The 12,415-nt window shown below is 42.6% G+C and overlaps 1 protein-coding gene across 13 annotated transcripts in view; it reads right to left on the bottom strand.

Annotated features, from left to right (window-relative positions):
- Positions 1-12,415, bottom strand: part of LOC143281293 (E3 ubiquitin-protein ligase HECTD1-like) — a 54,786-nt gene that overhangs the window by 26,627 nt on the left and 15,744 nt on the right. For 7 of the 13 annotated variants that reach the window (XM_076586433.1, XM_076586436.1, XM_076586437.1 and 4 more), the window contains exons 16-30: positions 12,132-12,278; positions 10,896-10,984; positions 10,452-10,563; positions 9,869-10,146; positions 9,290-9,433; positions 7,695-7,775; positions 7,024-7,122; positions 6,459-6,622; positions 5,312-5,488; positions 4,577-4,761; positions 3,869-3,994; positions 2,647-3,061; positions 1,827-2,048; positions 941-1,233; positions 6-266 (exon numbers count right to left, since the gene is read on the bottom strand). In XM_076586433.1, the coding sequence (XP_076442548.1) occupies positions 6-266; positions 941-1,233; positions 1,827-2,048; positions 2,647-3,061; positions 3,869-3,994; positions 4,577-4,761; positions 5,312-5,488; positions 6,459-6,622; positions 7,024-7,122; positions 7,695-7,775; positions 9,290-9,433; positions 9,869-10,146; positions 10,452-10,563; positions 10,896-10,984; positions 12,132-12,278 (2,793 nt within the window). The remainder of the gene's footprint in view (positions 1-5; positions 267-940; positions 1,234-1,826; positions 2,049-2,646; positions 3,062-3,868; positions 3,995-4,576; positions 4,762-5,311; positions 5,489-6,458; positions 6,623-7,023; positions 7,123-7,694; positions 7,776-9,289; positions 9,434-9,868; positions 10,147-10,451; positions 10,564-10,895; positions 10,985-12,131; positions 12,279-12,415) is intronic. The other 6 variants (XM_076586442.1, XM_076586444.1, XM_076586446.1 and 3 more) reach the window with 3 other exon arrangements.

Genomic DNA, 12,415 nt, shown 5'->3' with positions numbered 1-12,415 from the left:
CCCACCATATTCGATGAACTCACCCCAGGGAGACTGGGAGCGCTCAGAGTGAGAATGAGTTTGGGTGGAGTGGGAACGTCCCCTACATTCTGAGGGGACGATGAAGTCTCTGATCCTGGTGCAGGGATCTCAAAATCCTGTGTCTGATTGATGTTGGTGCGGCCAGGTCGGGGGTCAAAGGCCGGGATGAGGGCCGAGAACTGTCGCTTCAACACGTAGTCATCATCCCATGATCTGCGGTCACGGGTGTCAAGCTCTTCGTCCTCCTGCAGAATATAAGACTTCATTATTTCAAAATTAATATGAGAGCTTAAAATAATTTGCAAGGAAGTTGAAATTAAATTTCAAAGTAATGCACACACTGATACAAATTAAATAGAAAAAGTGCATGACCTTCTTCTTCTTCTGCGTTCACTCGTATGTACACGAGTGGACTTTTACGTGTATGACCGTTTTTACCCCGCCATGTAGGCAGCCATACTCCGTTTTCGGGGGTGTGCATGCTGGGTATGTTCTTGTTTCCATAACCCACCGAACGCTGACATGGATTACAGGATCTTTAACGTGTGTATTTGATCTTCTGCATGCGTTTACACACGAAGGGGGTTCAGGCACTAGCAGGTCTGCACATATGTTGACCTGGGAGATCGTAAAAATCTCCACCCTTTACCCACCAGGCACCGTCACCGTGATTCGAACCCGGGACCCTCAGATTGAAAGTCCAACGCTTTAACCATTCGGCTATTGTGCCCGTCAGTGCATGACCATTATTCCAGATTCATAACTGCTATTTCTTCTGTCATTTCACACACACACTAAAAAAACACAAAGCTCTTCAGTCAATGACTCCCGCCTCTTCTTCAAACAAATCCGTCCCTTCAAGACAGTTAACTAAGGTCACACACACACACACACATCACCTCACGTTCACCAGACTCACCATCACATCCTCATAATCATCATCATCCTCGTTCTCGTCGTCATTCTCGTCCTCGTCGTCGTCAGGTTCTGGCAGGTCCTCCTCGTCCTCCAGCTCTGCGAGGAGCGTGGTGGCGCGACAGGTCTCCAGGAACTCGTCACTCTCACTGGAGGTGGAGGGCAGGCTGCGAGTCAGGGCCTGGCTGAGCAGGGAGGTCATGTTGGCCATGGTCTGTGTGGTGGTCAGGGTGTTGGACGTCGCCACGTTGGAGTTGGTCAGGCTTGGGTAGCTCTGTGCCGTGCTCAGCAGGTTGTCTGTTGACCACGGCGAAAAAAAAAAAGAAAAAGGGAGGGGCGGTCAGGGATGGCTTCACAGGTTACATGCTGACAATGTTCAACTATGCAAAATTGTCAGGGATGATTCTAAAGACGCATTATTCATTGACAATGCTCCCCCATCAGATTCCCATAAAAAAACACTGGGGATTTTGTGTAAAAAAATGTCAATGCTGGAAAGAAAGGAATGGTGAAGTGTTTAAATATTTTAGAGTGTTAAGTCCATAAAGTTATGTACACCCTGTCTGGCAGTGGCTGGCAGCCATATTTTTCATAACTGTAAACATTTGGTCAATCTACTGTGTTCCCCTTTCCTTCACTAAAAACGATTGCTTCTTTGTGTTGGTATGACATCAGGTGTGCTTTCATTGCTTGGTTACTTTAAGATGGCACCTGCAAAGTACTGCCCATAAACAACCGTCCAGCTGATGCACAACCACTGAGAACTACAAGCTGATTCTTGTTGTGGAAAAAAAAAAAAAAAAAAAAAGAGTTATGCAATACAATACAATAATGAAAGGAAATTTTCAGCGTGAAAACTTTGCCCCCTGTCCTTCCTTGCCCCAACTCACTGGGTGAATTGGAGAGCGCCATGCGGACCAGGCTGGAGGTGTTGGCGTTGCGGGGCAGGTTGCTGGGGTGACCGGCGGACATGTTGCGGCGGGCCACAGCGGCAAATGTGTCCAGCAAGGTGACCGTCTGTTCCATGGAGGAGGGCAGGTTGGGCACACTGACGCTCATCAAGTTGGTCGGCGATCCTCGGGTCTGCCCATCACTGCTGTTCTTCTTCCCTGCTGCAAACACACACAGGATGTAAGTGTTATGCTGGGTGTTCTTAAAAGAAGCACACAGCTGTCAAGTTTAACATTTGGCCATCTGTTCTGAGATAAAACAACACTAAGACATAAGTTGTTGTCTGGTTAGTGTGACTGTAAAGGATTCAGAAAAGGAAAGCATGAAAACAGCCCAGAATGGACAGGCTGAGACTGAGACGAGGTTGCTAGTCATCAGTGGTGCCCCTTCGGTTATGATACGATGGGGACTGAAGCACAAGACTGAATTCAATCAAAAGAAAAAAGAATTCAATCAAAAGTTATCGTCCCAAAATCAAACTGCAGTCACTGGTCCACCGACAAGCACACACAATTTCAAACTTATCACCAGAAAGGAATGACGCGTTCTTATCAAACAAAAAACAAAACATAAAAGTTTAACATATCTTAATCTGCCAACAAGAAATGTAAGGACTATCTGCACACACTCGTTAACAAGATCAACAGACCCAAAATACATGTTCATGACAACCTTTGAAAGATGTGCTCTCACACCCACAATCGCAGGTACCTGTGAACAACACGCACCCCCTATGCTGTGCCTCCTGTCTGAACTCACCCTCTGCAGCTTTGGCGGCCCTGTCCCTGGCATTCTGCCGGTTGTGGATCTGCTCCCTGATGCCCCCCTCCGCCCCGCGCACACTGCCCTCCGCTCCCAGCAGAGCCACAGCAGCACTGGACAGCCCCAGCCAGTTGTGGGGGTCCAGACTGGCTGCCACATTGTCCATGGCTGACCCAGATGACATCGGCACGTTGCTGTTGGAGGGGGCCGTAGTGGTGGCCGAGGGTGGGGCGGTGGTGGGGGCTGGGGGGAGGGTGGTGGTGTCGGGCTCGTGGTGTACCACCACCATAGCCTCTTCCTCGCTGATGTCCGCAGCAGTGGCCCCACCCTCCTCCGCTGGGTCCAGGGTGACGGTCACCACAGGCTCCGTGTCGGTCAGGCTGACCATGCGCTCAGCCACACTCTGGGCAACCTGCACACAGTCACTCATACACTCATCAACATGTCAGCAAGGCCTCATCAACACGTCCTCCCTCTACTGAATATGCCACAGTTAAAAAAACAAAAAAAAAAAAAAAAAAACAAAGGAAGCAAAAAACTGGCTTTGGTGCGAATCTTTCATAAGACTGTATATGAGTCAAGCCTTATGGTCTGCTAAATCCTATAACCAAGACAAATTATCAAATAATTATCATCAGCACACAAAGACAAGGAAGCAATGTGCTACAATATTATCACATGATCAGATAACTGAAACCATAACCATCAACTGCCATGACTACTAATAAAAGCATATTGCAAAGTTACAGGTGACTCCTTCATTTATTCATTCATCACTTAACACATGCATCTTTTTACTTGCTAAAAAATGATGTTGGGATGATGACAGATGATGCTGTGATCAAAAACACTCTCAATAATTTTAGATTCATCAGTCTGAGAATGTGTTTAACAACTGGCTGCGTTTTTAATAACTGAATGTCATCATCAGCAAGTCACAAGTTATAAATTCCAATTACTGTTTTCATTTACAAAGCAGTTTTATTAAAAACTGCCATCAAAGAAAAAAAAGTTTTAAAAAACCCTGCTTCTTTAGTTTGTGTCTGCTTCTTTCATTTTATCTAGCCTTTAAGTTACACATTTCTTTGGAAAAAAAACTATCTGCTTTAAATCATTCCCAACATTCATCATGTCATCTTTTCCAAACAATATAACGAATGAAGGATAAGTGAATAGCATAAACGAGTAAATGAATAAATGAATAAAAGCCACCACTCACTGCTCTAACATTAGAGGAAATATTTTCAGCCGAAGAGGCTTGCTCAGTGCTGGCCACTGATTTGGCGTCACTGACGTCACTCAGACTGGGGGTGGAACTGCTTTTACGACTAGTCAGCACACTCACCTAAAAACCACAAACCACCAGTGTCAGATGCTAGTCACAAGTACTGAATATGATGAAACTGCAAAATTTATTTTTTGCATGCTGTAACCATATGAAATATCTTTTCTTTATTCTCCTCCTTTTTCTAAATGATTTTTGCAGGCCATAACCCTCTTCAAGCTTTCCTTCATCCTCCTCCTTTATATTCTATTTGCTTTTTTTATTTTGTTTAGGTTTGGCTGTTATTCAGTCACATAAGTGTTGAACCTGTCAATGTGGAGTTTGTGGAAGTCAGAGTCTCTTCTTTTTTTCTTTTTTCCAATCATGTATGAAAGAATGCATATTTCTTAGCAATTGTTAATTCATTCTTTCGGTAAGTCTGTGTGCCCATTTTCATCAATTTTTTTTTTTTAAGTCAAGCCAAGCACCGACATGGGATATCTAATGCATGAATGTATTACTGTTCAGTCAGGTTTACATTTCCTATCTTCCACTTTCTCTCAGACTTTCCATTCCAGAAAAAGCTTGATATCTCAAACTAAGGCAGCCCCACACACCCATCATACATTTAGATGGGAAAATCTCCAGACCACTTCAGCTTACTTTGATCTTGTCTGTGGAGACACCAGTGGACTTCAGCTTGGTTCCTCCCACAGCGCCTCCTTCAGCCTTGACGGCACGCAGGCGATCGTGATCCTGCGAGGGGGCCAGGCCCAGGTCAAACTTGCCCTCAGCACCCATGCGATAGGAGTTGGAGCCACCGGCGTCCCATGTCACATCCACCCAGCCTGCCCAACCCAACAATGACACAGAATTAGTCCTGGGTTGCTTTGGACGAAATTTGATTACTTCTAGGATGTTTTCAACTGGGGTTTATAATTAGCTTGTTTTGAAGGATCTTTTTTTTTCTTTTTTTTTTAAGGAAATTTTCTTTGGTTTTATCATAAGTGTTCTGGAGTTTATTTTTCATTTTAAAAAAGAATATTGTAATGTGTCAAAATACTAAATTATTATCCAAAAATAGAAGTATGCATATAAAGGACATACACATTTATCAGTTATTTGATTTAATCATCAGAAAGACTGCTCACATTCTCCAACTACTAAACTATTTAGAACCTCTTCTTTCAGATGCACATCTTGTGTGATGTGTGTGTGTGTGGGGGTTGGGGGGGGGGGTGCACTGTGAACTCACAAGTGTGGAAATTTTTACACACCCTATAAAAAGTTCATTCATTCATTTTTCGTTATAGAAGTATCACCTGAGAGGTATTTTTTCAGCTGGGAAAATCAAGTGCCCCCCTTACCCCTCCCCCCCCCAGCGCCCCCATCCCTCACCATTGTGAAGTTCACCAGTGACGGTGCCCTCCCCAGGTGGGTTGCCATCCTGGTCCCTCCACTTCCAGTCCATGCCCCTGACCACCCGCGCCCCGGGCACCATCTGCTTCAGCACGTGGGTCCGCATCATGCGCCGCTGCCTGCGCAGGGTGGCTTCTGCCTCTCTGGCTGCCTTGCCTGCCGGGGGGGGGGGGGGGGGGGGGAGCATGCATACTGAATGCTAGCGAAAAGGAAATGGTACTGGTATATACTTATATAGGCCCTATCATTTTCTGGTTGTTTTGTTTAGCCCAATGAAGGAGGCATCTGGTGCACCACCAAAAGAAATTAGAAGACAAAAAAAAAAGTACACAAGGAAAAAAACAAAAAGTTTCTGAAATGCTCCACAAAGTAACCCTCAATGATTGAATAATGCACTGTTTCTTTACAATTACTAAATATCTGGAGAATGTATGTTTTCTTTTCCATTATTAATTCATCCTTTTTTTTTTTCTTATGTCCCCTCCCCCTTCACCCTCCCCTGCCAGGAGGAAAAGCTAGCCAGCACACAGTCAAGGGACAAAGCTCCACAGACAATGAATTCATTTACTGATTGGATGATGCCTTGTCTTTCTAGTACTGCTAACATAACCTGGACAGTGCATGCTTTTTTTCCATTTTAATAGGCGCTAGTCAGGGATACAAAGGGGAGGTAACCTGCTTCGGGAGGTTATCGGCCGTAGCTACTTTCATTTTCTCTGCATAGGCGGGTAGTAGTTTGCACAGGACACGAATCAGACCCCTGCCGGAGTCTGCGCCAATGGGTCATGGTTAAGTATGTGTGATTAAACTAATCTTTTGTTCTTTAGTTTTTCCCCCTCACTGCTTTATCCCAGCTTTTCACTCCTCACCCTGAAAGTTGGGAATATTTAACCTGGTCTTTGTTGTCAACAAATCACAGCTTTACTGCCATGCCCTTTAACTGTCCTCTCCCTTCCCTTCTTATAGAACCACATTTTCTATCACTTGTGAACAATTTCTGTGAAACATGTTCATGTCACATATTTCTGCAAGCAAGCAAAAAACGTAACAAAACTAACAAAAACAGCTCAATAACAAGGGACAACACAGAAAAGAAGTGGGAAGAGACAGGTGTACAAGCTCTCACCAATATCATCACAGATTCCAGTCACAGTGCCATAGATCTCAAAGCCAGACAGGGACAGGTAGTGTGTCTGGCCACTGGCGTTCTTGCCCATCTGCTGTATACGTATATGTCGCCATCCCTGCTTCTCGCTGGGGTCCACATCCAGTGGCCATGTCATGGTCGACCTGTATCGCCATCAACAAATGGACAAACTGTATAAATTCAACTAGTGGTTATATCATGCTGGTTCTGCAACATTATATGACTGTGCTCAGCAACACTGTCATCACAAACACATAATCATGAAACCAGCAGCCAATAAATTAAAAAATATACTGGAAAAAAAAAAGCAGGAAATATTCCATTCAGAAAAATATTAACCACTCAACGCGCACAACGTAACAGTTGTATGTAATTAATATGTCTGTTTCATTATAAAGGAGCCACCGCCAGATGGAGAATTCTGAAGGACTTTGTTCTGACAAAAGGGATGCAAAAGCAGATGAGTCTTGGAGATGAACAGCGCTAAAAGCAGGAAGAAAGGAAAACAGACAGGAACATCAAACTGTCAAAAGCCTTCACTGACCCTGGCTCATTGAGGGAGGTGTCGTTTTCATGACTGAACAGGGACGTCCATATCATGCCATCTTTGGACATCTGGAACTGCCAGTTGCGCAGTGCAGACCTGCCAGAAAAGCTTGCGATGAATTCATTATACATTTGTATCAGTATGGGTGTGTCAATCAATAAGGAAAAATACATGAACATTTGAGGTAAAACTGAAAAAACGTTACCATTTTGTGATATACTTATCACCAAAGCAAGCCTACTTGATGTTTTCTCTCCTATCTCTTATAGTCACACACAGAGACAGATATATACAGAGTGATACACTGTTCTCTCTCTCCCCTATACCAATATAGTGTACAAAGAGAACTGTTTATCACTTTAAGAACCTGTTTCTCACTGTTGATACTATTTTTTTTAAATACACACAAGGATTAACCAAAATGATCAAACCGCACTGATACATCATATACTACATTACCAGGCTTGTGCCAATGTCTATTTCATAACATTATCTTCAAAACAACATATACAAGCACCAACACATCTTACCTAAACACACACACATCTTTTTCTTTCCTTGTTTTTTTACAAGAAAGAAAATCCTCACATCATCTCAACATGAAAAGGAAAGAAACAGTTTACACTTGAGCTCATGCACACACACATACACACACATGCAGTACGTACTTTCCATAGCCTCGTGCATGTCGCAGAGTGTAGCATGTGGGTATAATCCACACACCAAGATCAATGGCAAACCAGGCTTTCCTGAAACAGCAGAGAACAGGCCATTTACCCATCACATTTCCTAACTACAAGGATCAATATGATATATGATCCGACATAATCAACAATGTTGACGGCCCTAAAAAAGGATTTGTTTGGAAGGGTTGTTTTTTTTGTTGTTGTTGTTTTTAAATAGGAATCAAGCGTATCAGAACCTCAGATTTTCAAAAACAGGAAAACTGCACCCATTTGTATTTAACCCCTAGGCTGCCTATAAGATGAGATAACTCGTCATGGAAAGCATGTACGCTTCGCTGCCACAATGACGAGATAACTTGTCATCGAAATATTCTGACTTTTCCCTGCTTTGCATTCAGTTCGTTGACAAAAATGCTGGTAGCTTTAGCTTGGGGAATCTTTCTAGATTCTATTCATAGTTAGAAACACCATCTGTGTCATAAGGCAGTCCTTTATTTAAACGTTTTGGTTGGGTTACTGGCCGCAGTCTTTGCCTGGCTCCTCTCCTTGCTCGCTCAACAAAATGTCAGACTGACTCCGTGCTCAAGACATGCGATCGTGGCGAACTAAATCAACCAAGATTACTTTCTTTAGCTGATGCTCAGAAAGAATTGAAGCATAAATTCAAAGGAGAAGACAGTGGTGAACATTTACAGGACGATTTGATAGAAAATAAAGGGAGCAATCAAGAGAGTGGCCAAGATATGACTATCAGTGAGTGATGCCGGCTGTTCAGCTCTAGCTGACGACAGAAGTCACCAAATTTTTAGCAGTGTGAGCTATTTTCTTGGCACTCAGCCAACGCGGTCTGATGAGAACTGGATGAAGTGACTGTGTGAGAGGGGTGAAGAGGAGGGGGATGGTGACTGAGGGGGTGTGGCCTCACATCCATATTATCACTTGCAGAAGTCACAATGCATTATGTATCTATTTCTTTTTCAGTTTTTTTTCATATTGTGGTTGTTCTAGTATGATTTTGTGTGTGCAGATATCCATTTGTCCAGAAAATATGATATTTTAGTGCAAATTACCTGACTAAAGTTTGTAATGAACAAGTTGAAAATGTGACAAAAAACAAAACACTGATTTCAAAACAACAGCATGTCACTAAAAATATTTAAAATGGGAAAACATCATGTGCTTTGCATTCTTTATTCATTTCCCTTTCAGAAAATATATACTTTTATGGGTCTTTCTCCAATAACAAAGAGCACAGAATTTTTTGAAAATTTATACCCGTTTTTTGTGAAAAAACCCTGGCAAATAGATTTCACTTAAATCTTATTTTCCTGGCAGCAAAAGGGTTAAGCAGACTATTTTGCTTTGATTAATAAACGTTTAAAACTCTACCATATAAACAGTCTAACACTCTACCATGGCTAAATTTTCCAAGTTGTAATATTTAGGTATCTTATAAAACTGCAGCAATGAGCGTTAAAGCAATAGTTTTTTTGTTTTTTTCCCCCCATTCTTCCTGAAAACATCACAGGCTTCCACAGTGGGTGGAAAAAGAAGAACCACTCAGCCAAGTTACCCACTTGTCATCGTTGGTGTGACAGTTGAGAGCAGCTGTCTCCCGACTCAGAATGTCCTCCAGTTTCCCGTATGGCAAGCTGCGGCCTTCAGAGGAGGTGATGACCACCAGGCCGTACTGACCAGGGTTGACCCACTCCGGAACAGTCCTGGACACACAGAACAAACGCTCTGTCTGGTGAAACAAATGCTTTGCCATGTTACTATCAATAAAACAAACAAAAAAACATTTACAAAGTATGACGGCCTGCAAAATGATGGAATGAAGGGATGGTGCGAAGAGAACAAGGTACAATGCTGAGACAGCTCATAAACAGAGGAAAAGGGAAACAGAAACGAAGTAAAGGAGTAAAGCGTGATGATAGGTGTAGAAATGAAATGTAAACCACATCTAATCTGATATATTCCTCAGTCTTCTTGAAACCAGAACCCAATTCAAATCCAATAAGAGAGAATAAGCACAGACAGAAACAAGTCAACAAACTGTACCTGCCACTTTCTGACCAGAAAAAAAAGGAGAAAAAACAGCTACTGTGTTACATTGTTTACAACTGGACAACAGGACCAAATCTCCACCAACTTACTTGCCATTGGTGCCAATCCAATACATCAGGCCGTTCTCATCGAAGTCATTTTGATGCACAAAGGTCATAGTGGTCCCACTGTCCTTGAGCTGTTTGACAAAGTTGTAGGTGTGCCGCTCAAAGTCATACCACTGCTTGGCCACCATCTTCAGCAGGTAGCGCTCCAGGTCACCTATGGTGGTCAGTGGCTCCATCTTCAGGCATTTGCCAGAGCGATCGATCAGTGTGGTCTCTCCTGGGGCCCTCTCCAACTTGAAGCGGAGACGACGAGTGAGGATCTGATAAACAATGACCACACAGTAAGATACAGAATTGAATGCACACTGTATATGAACATTTCAAGTCTAATGATGGACAGCTGCATCAAAAGCACTGAAGTGAGCGTATGTATCAGACACAACCAGCTTGTAAAGGTCAAGTACCCAGGTCAATTTACGAAGTGGATATAAATCAAGGCAGTCAACACGTAATCCAACAATTCATATGTCAACACAGACCTCTATTCCCCACTTACCGTAGTGACATGAAAACACATTCACCACTACAATCTATATCAAAAACAAAAGCAAGAACGCTGACGCACCTGCAGTCCATAACCAGATCCTGGCAGATCGTAGGTGAACACTGGCAGTTTTTCAATAGCCTCCAGGGCAGATATCAATTTGCGAGTCAGCTGAATCGCAGGAGACACACCACTGAAATATAAAGAAAGGGAATTTCTAAATCATGAAATCATGTATGTTCTTAAGGCTGTCTAGAGAACATTAACTTTCTGAAAGTATCAGTTTGCAAACACTGACTTCTGACAATCACAACACTTTAAAAAATGCATTAATCTTTCAACATGGCAAGTGATTTGGTGGCTTAGATAGCAACTCAAAAAATCATTTGCTAGGATGTATGTACGAACAAATGTACTTATGCACATGTAAATGGATAAGGTGTTTCAAGTCTTCCAAAATATCTGGACAAATTCAAGGGAAGGTAAATGACAGATCAAGTGATGGTATGCTGAAATGACTTTTACCTTTCCTTCTCACGGAACACACTCTTGAAGATGTTGATTCTGTTCTTGGTTTTCTTCTTGTTTTCTCGGAAGGACACGTCATCACAGGTCTGGAGAAAGAAAAATTAAGCAATGAACTGAATCAACTCGAATCATTTTAAGCACTTCTAGGCAACTGGTTAAATTTGAAATCATGCCAAAAAAAACAAACTATGCAGATGTCAGTAATTTATTTATTTGAAACAAGCCAGCAACTTTGATTTATCAAAACCAAACAAAACAAAAAATTAATTCACTGTACAGCTGTAATGGCTTTCAGACAAAAGAATTCAGACAAGACTGGAGAATGCATGGTAATTTGTAGTAAAAATGAAGCAAAGCTGAATACTGCGAGTAGATGGTTAATACAAGAGGATTTTCTCCCCTTAGAAATTTCTTTTAATATACTGATAACTAAATGTGTATCATTAAATGTTTCTGTTCTCTATTGTCAACACACTTCCAACAAACTACAGATAAACCTTCTTGACAGTAGCAACCTCCTCACAGGCACACACACACAAAATTTTAATTCATGCAGGAATCGAACTTTATCTTTTCCATTAAAAAAAATGTATCATGATACATATCAGACGCAATTATTACAGAAGGATTGGCTGACACCAACATTCTCTCCGACTTTGTCACTGAAAACTGGGTAAATCAGCCACCCAAGCGTTTCACAGCATCAAATGGAGCACCCAAAAGACATGCTTACCCAGAATGTGACTGTCAGAACTGCAGCCTCCAAAATCGGGAACAAACCAGAATTATCAACTGCTACATGTAACATTTGCTCCAGTCATAGAACAACACATAATAAGACAGATGAATAGCTGAGCTCCTTACACAGCTGTCGACTACACTGTGCTGATTTTGCATTAGGTGGTGTTCTGCACTGATTCCCTCCATCACTGCATAAATCTTTTCAGTGAAGTTCTCACAATCGTTCCTGTCTGTCACCATATTGGCTTGCTGTTTCACTGCGTGGCCTCTCTAAATTTCTGACAGAATGCTGGCGCGCATGTGCATCTAGGCTGCCATTGCAATCATATACAGAACCATTAACTATCTTATTTTTTTCTCCCCAGAAGCAGACAGATATTTTCAGCATTTTCATAACACTGTATAACATTTTTGTGGGTTTTCCTGAACAAAATACGGACAAATCAGGATGACAGTATGCATGCATGCCCCAAACACACATCAGTGACTCACATTGACGAGCATGGCAAGCAGGGTCTGCACCAGGCCGGAGTTGTAGAGTTCAAAGGCAGAGATGGTGTGTTCATCCTTCAGCAGCACCACCAGCTCCTCCAGGGCACTCTGCATCTCCTGGCCCCATGTCAGCTCTCCATCAGGGGACTGCCCAACACCAAGGGACCACAAGTCTTGGAAAGTATGTCGGGGAAAAAGGATGCATGGGAAAACACTCAATGATTAATTGTGTGTCTGTGCATGTGCGTGTGCGTGTCCACATGGATGTGCATGTGTGCACATGT

The sequence above is a fragment of the Babylonia areolata genome, chromosome 4 (assembly GCF_041734735.1).
Source record: "Babylonia areolata isolate BAREFJ2019XMU chromosome 4, ASM4173473v1, whole genome shotgun sequence".
Classification (NCBI taxonomy): domain Eukaryota; kingdom Metazoa; phylum Mollusca; class Gastropoda; order Neogastropoda; family Buccinidae; genus Babylonia; species Babylonia areolata.
The sequence above is the reverse complement of the archived record's forward strand: the minus strand, read 5'-3'. Positions and strand labels throughout refer to the sequence as shown.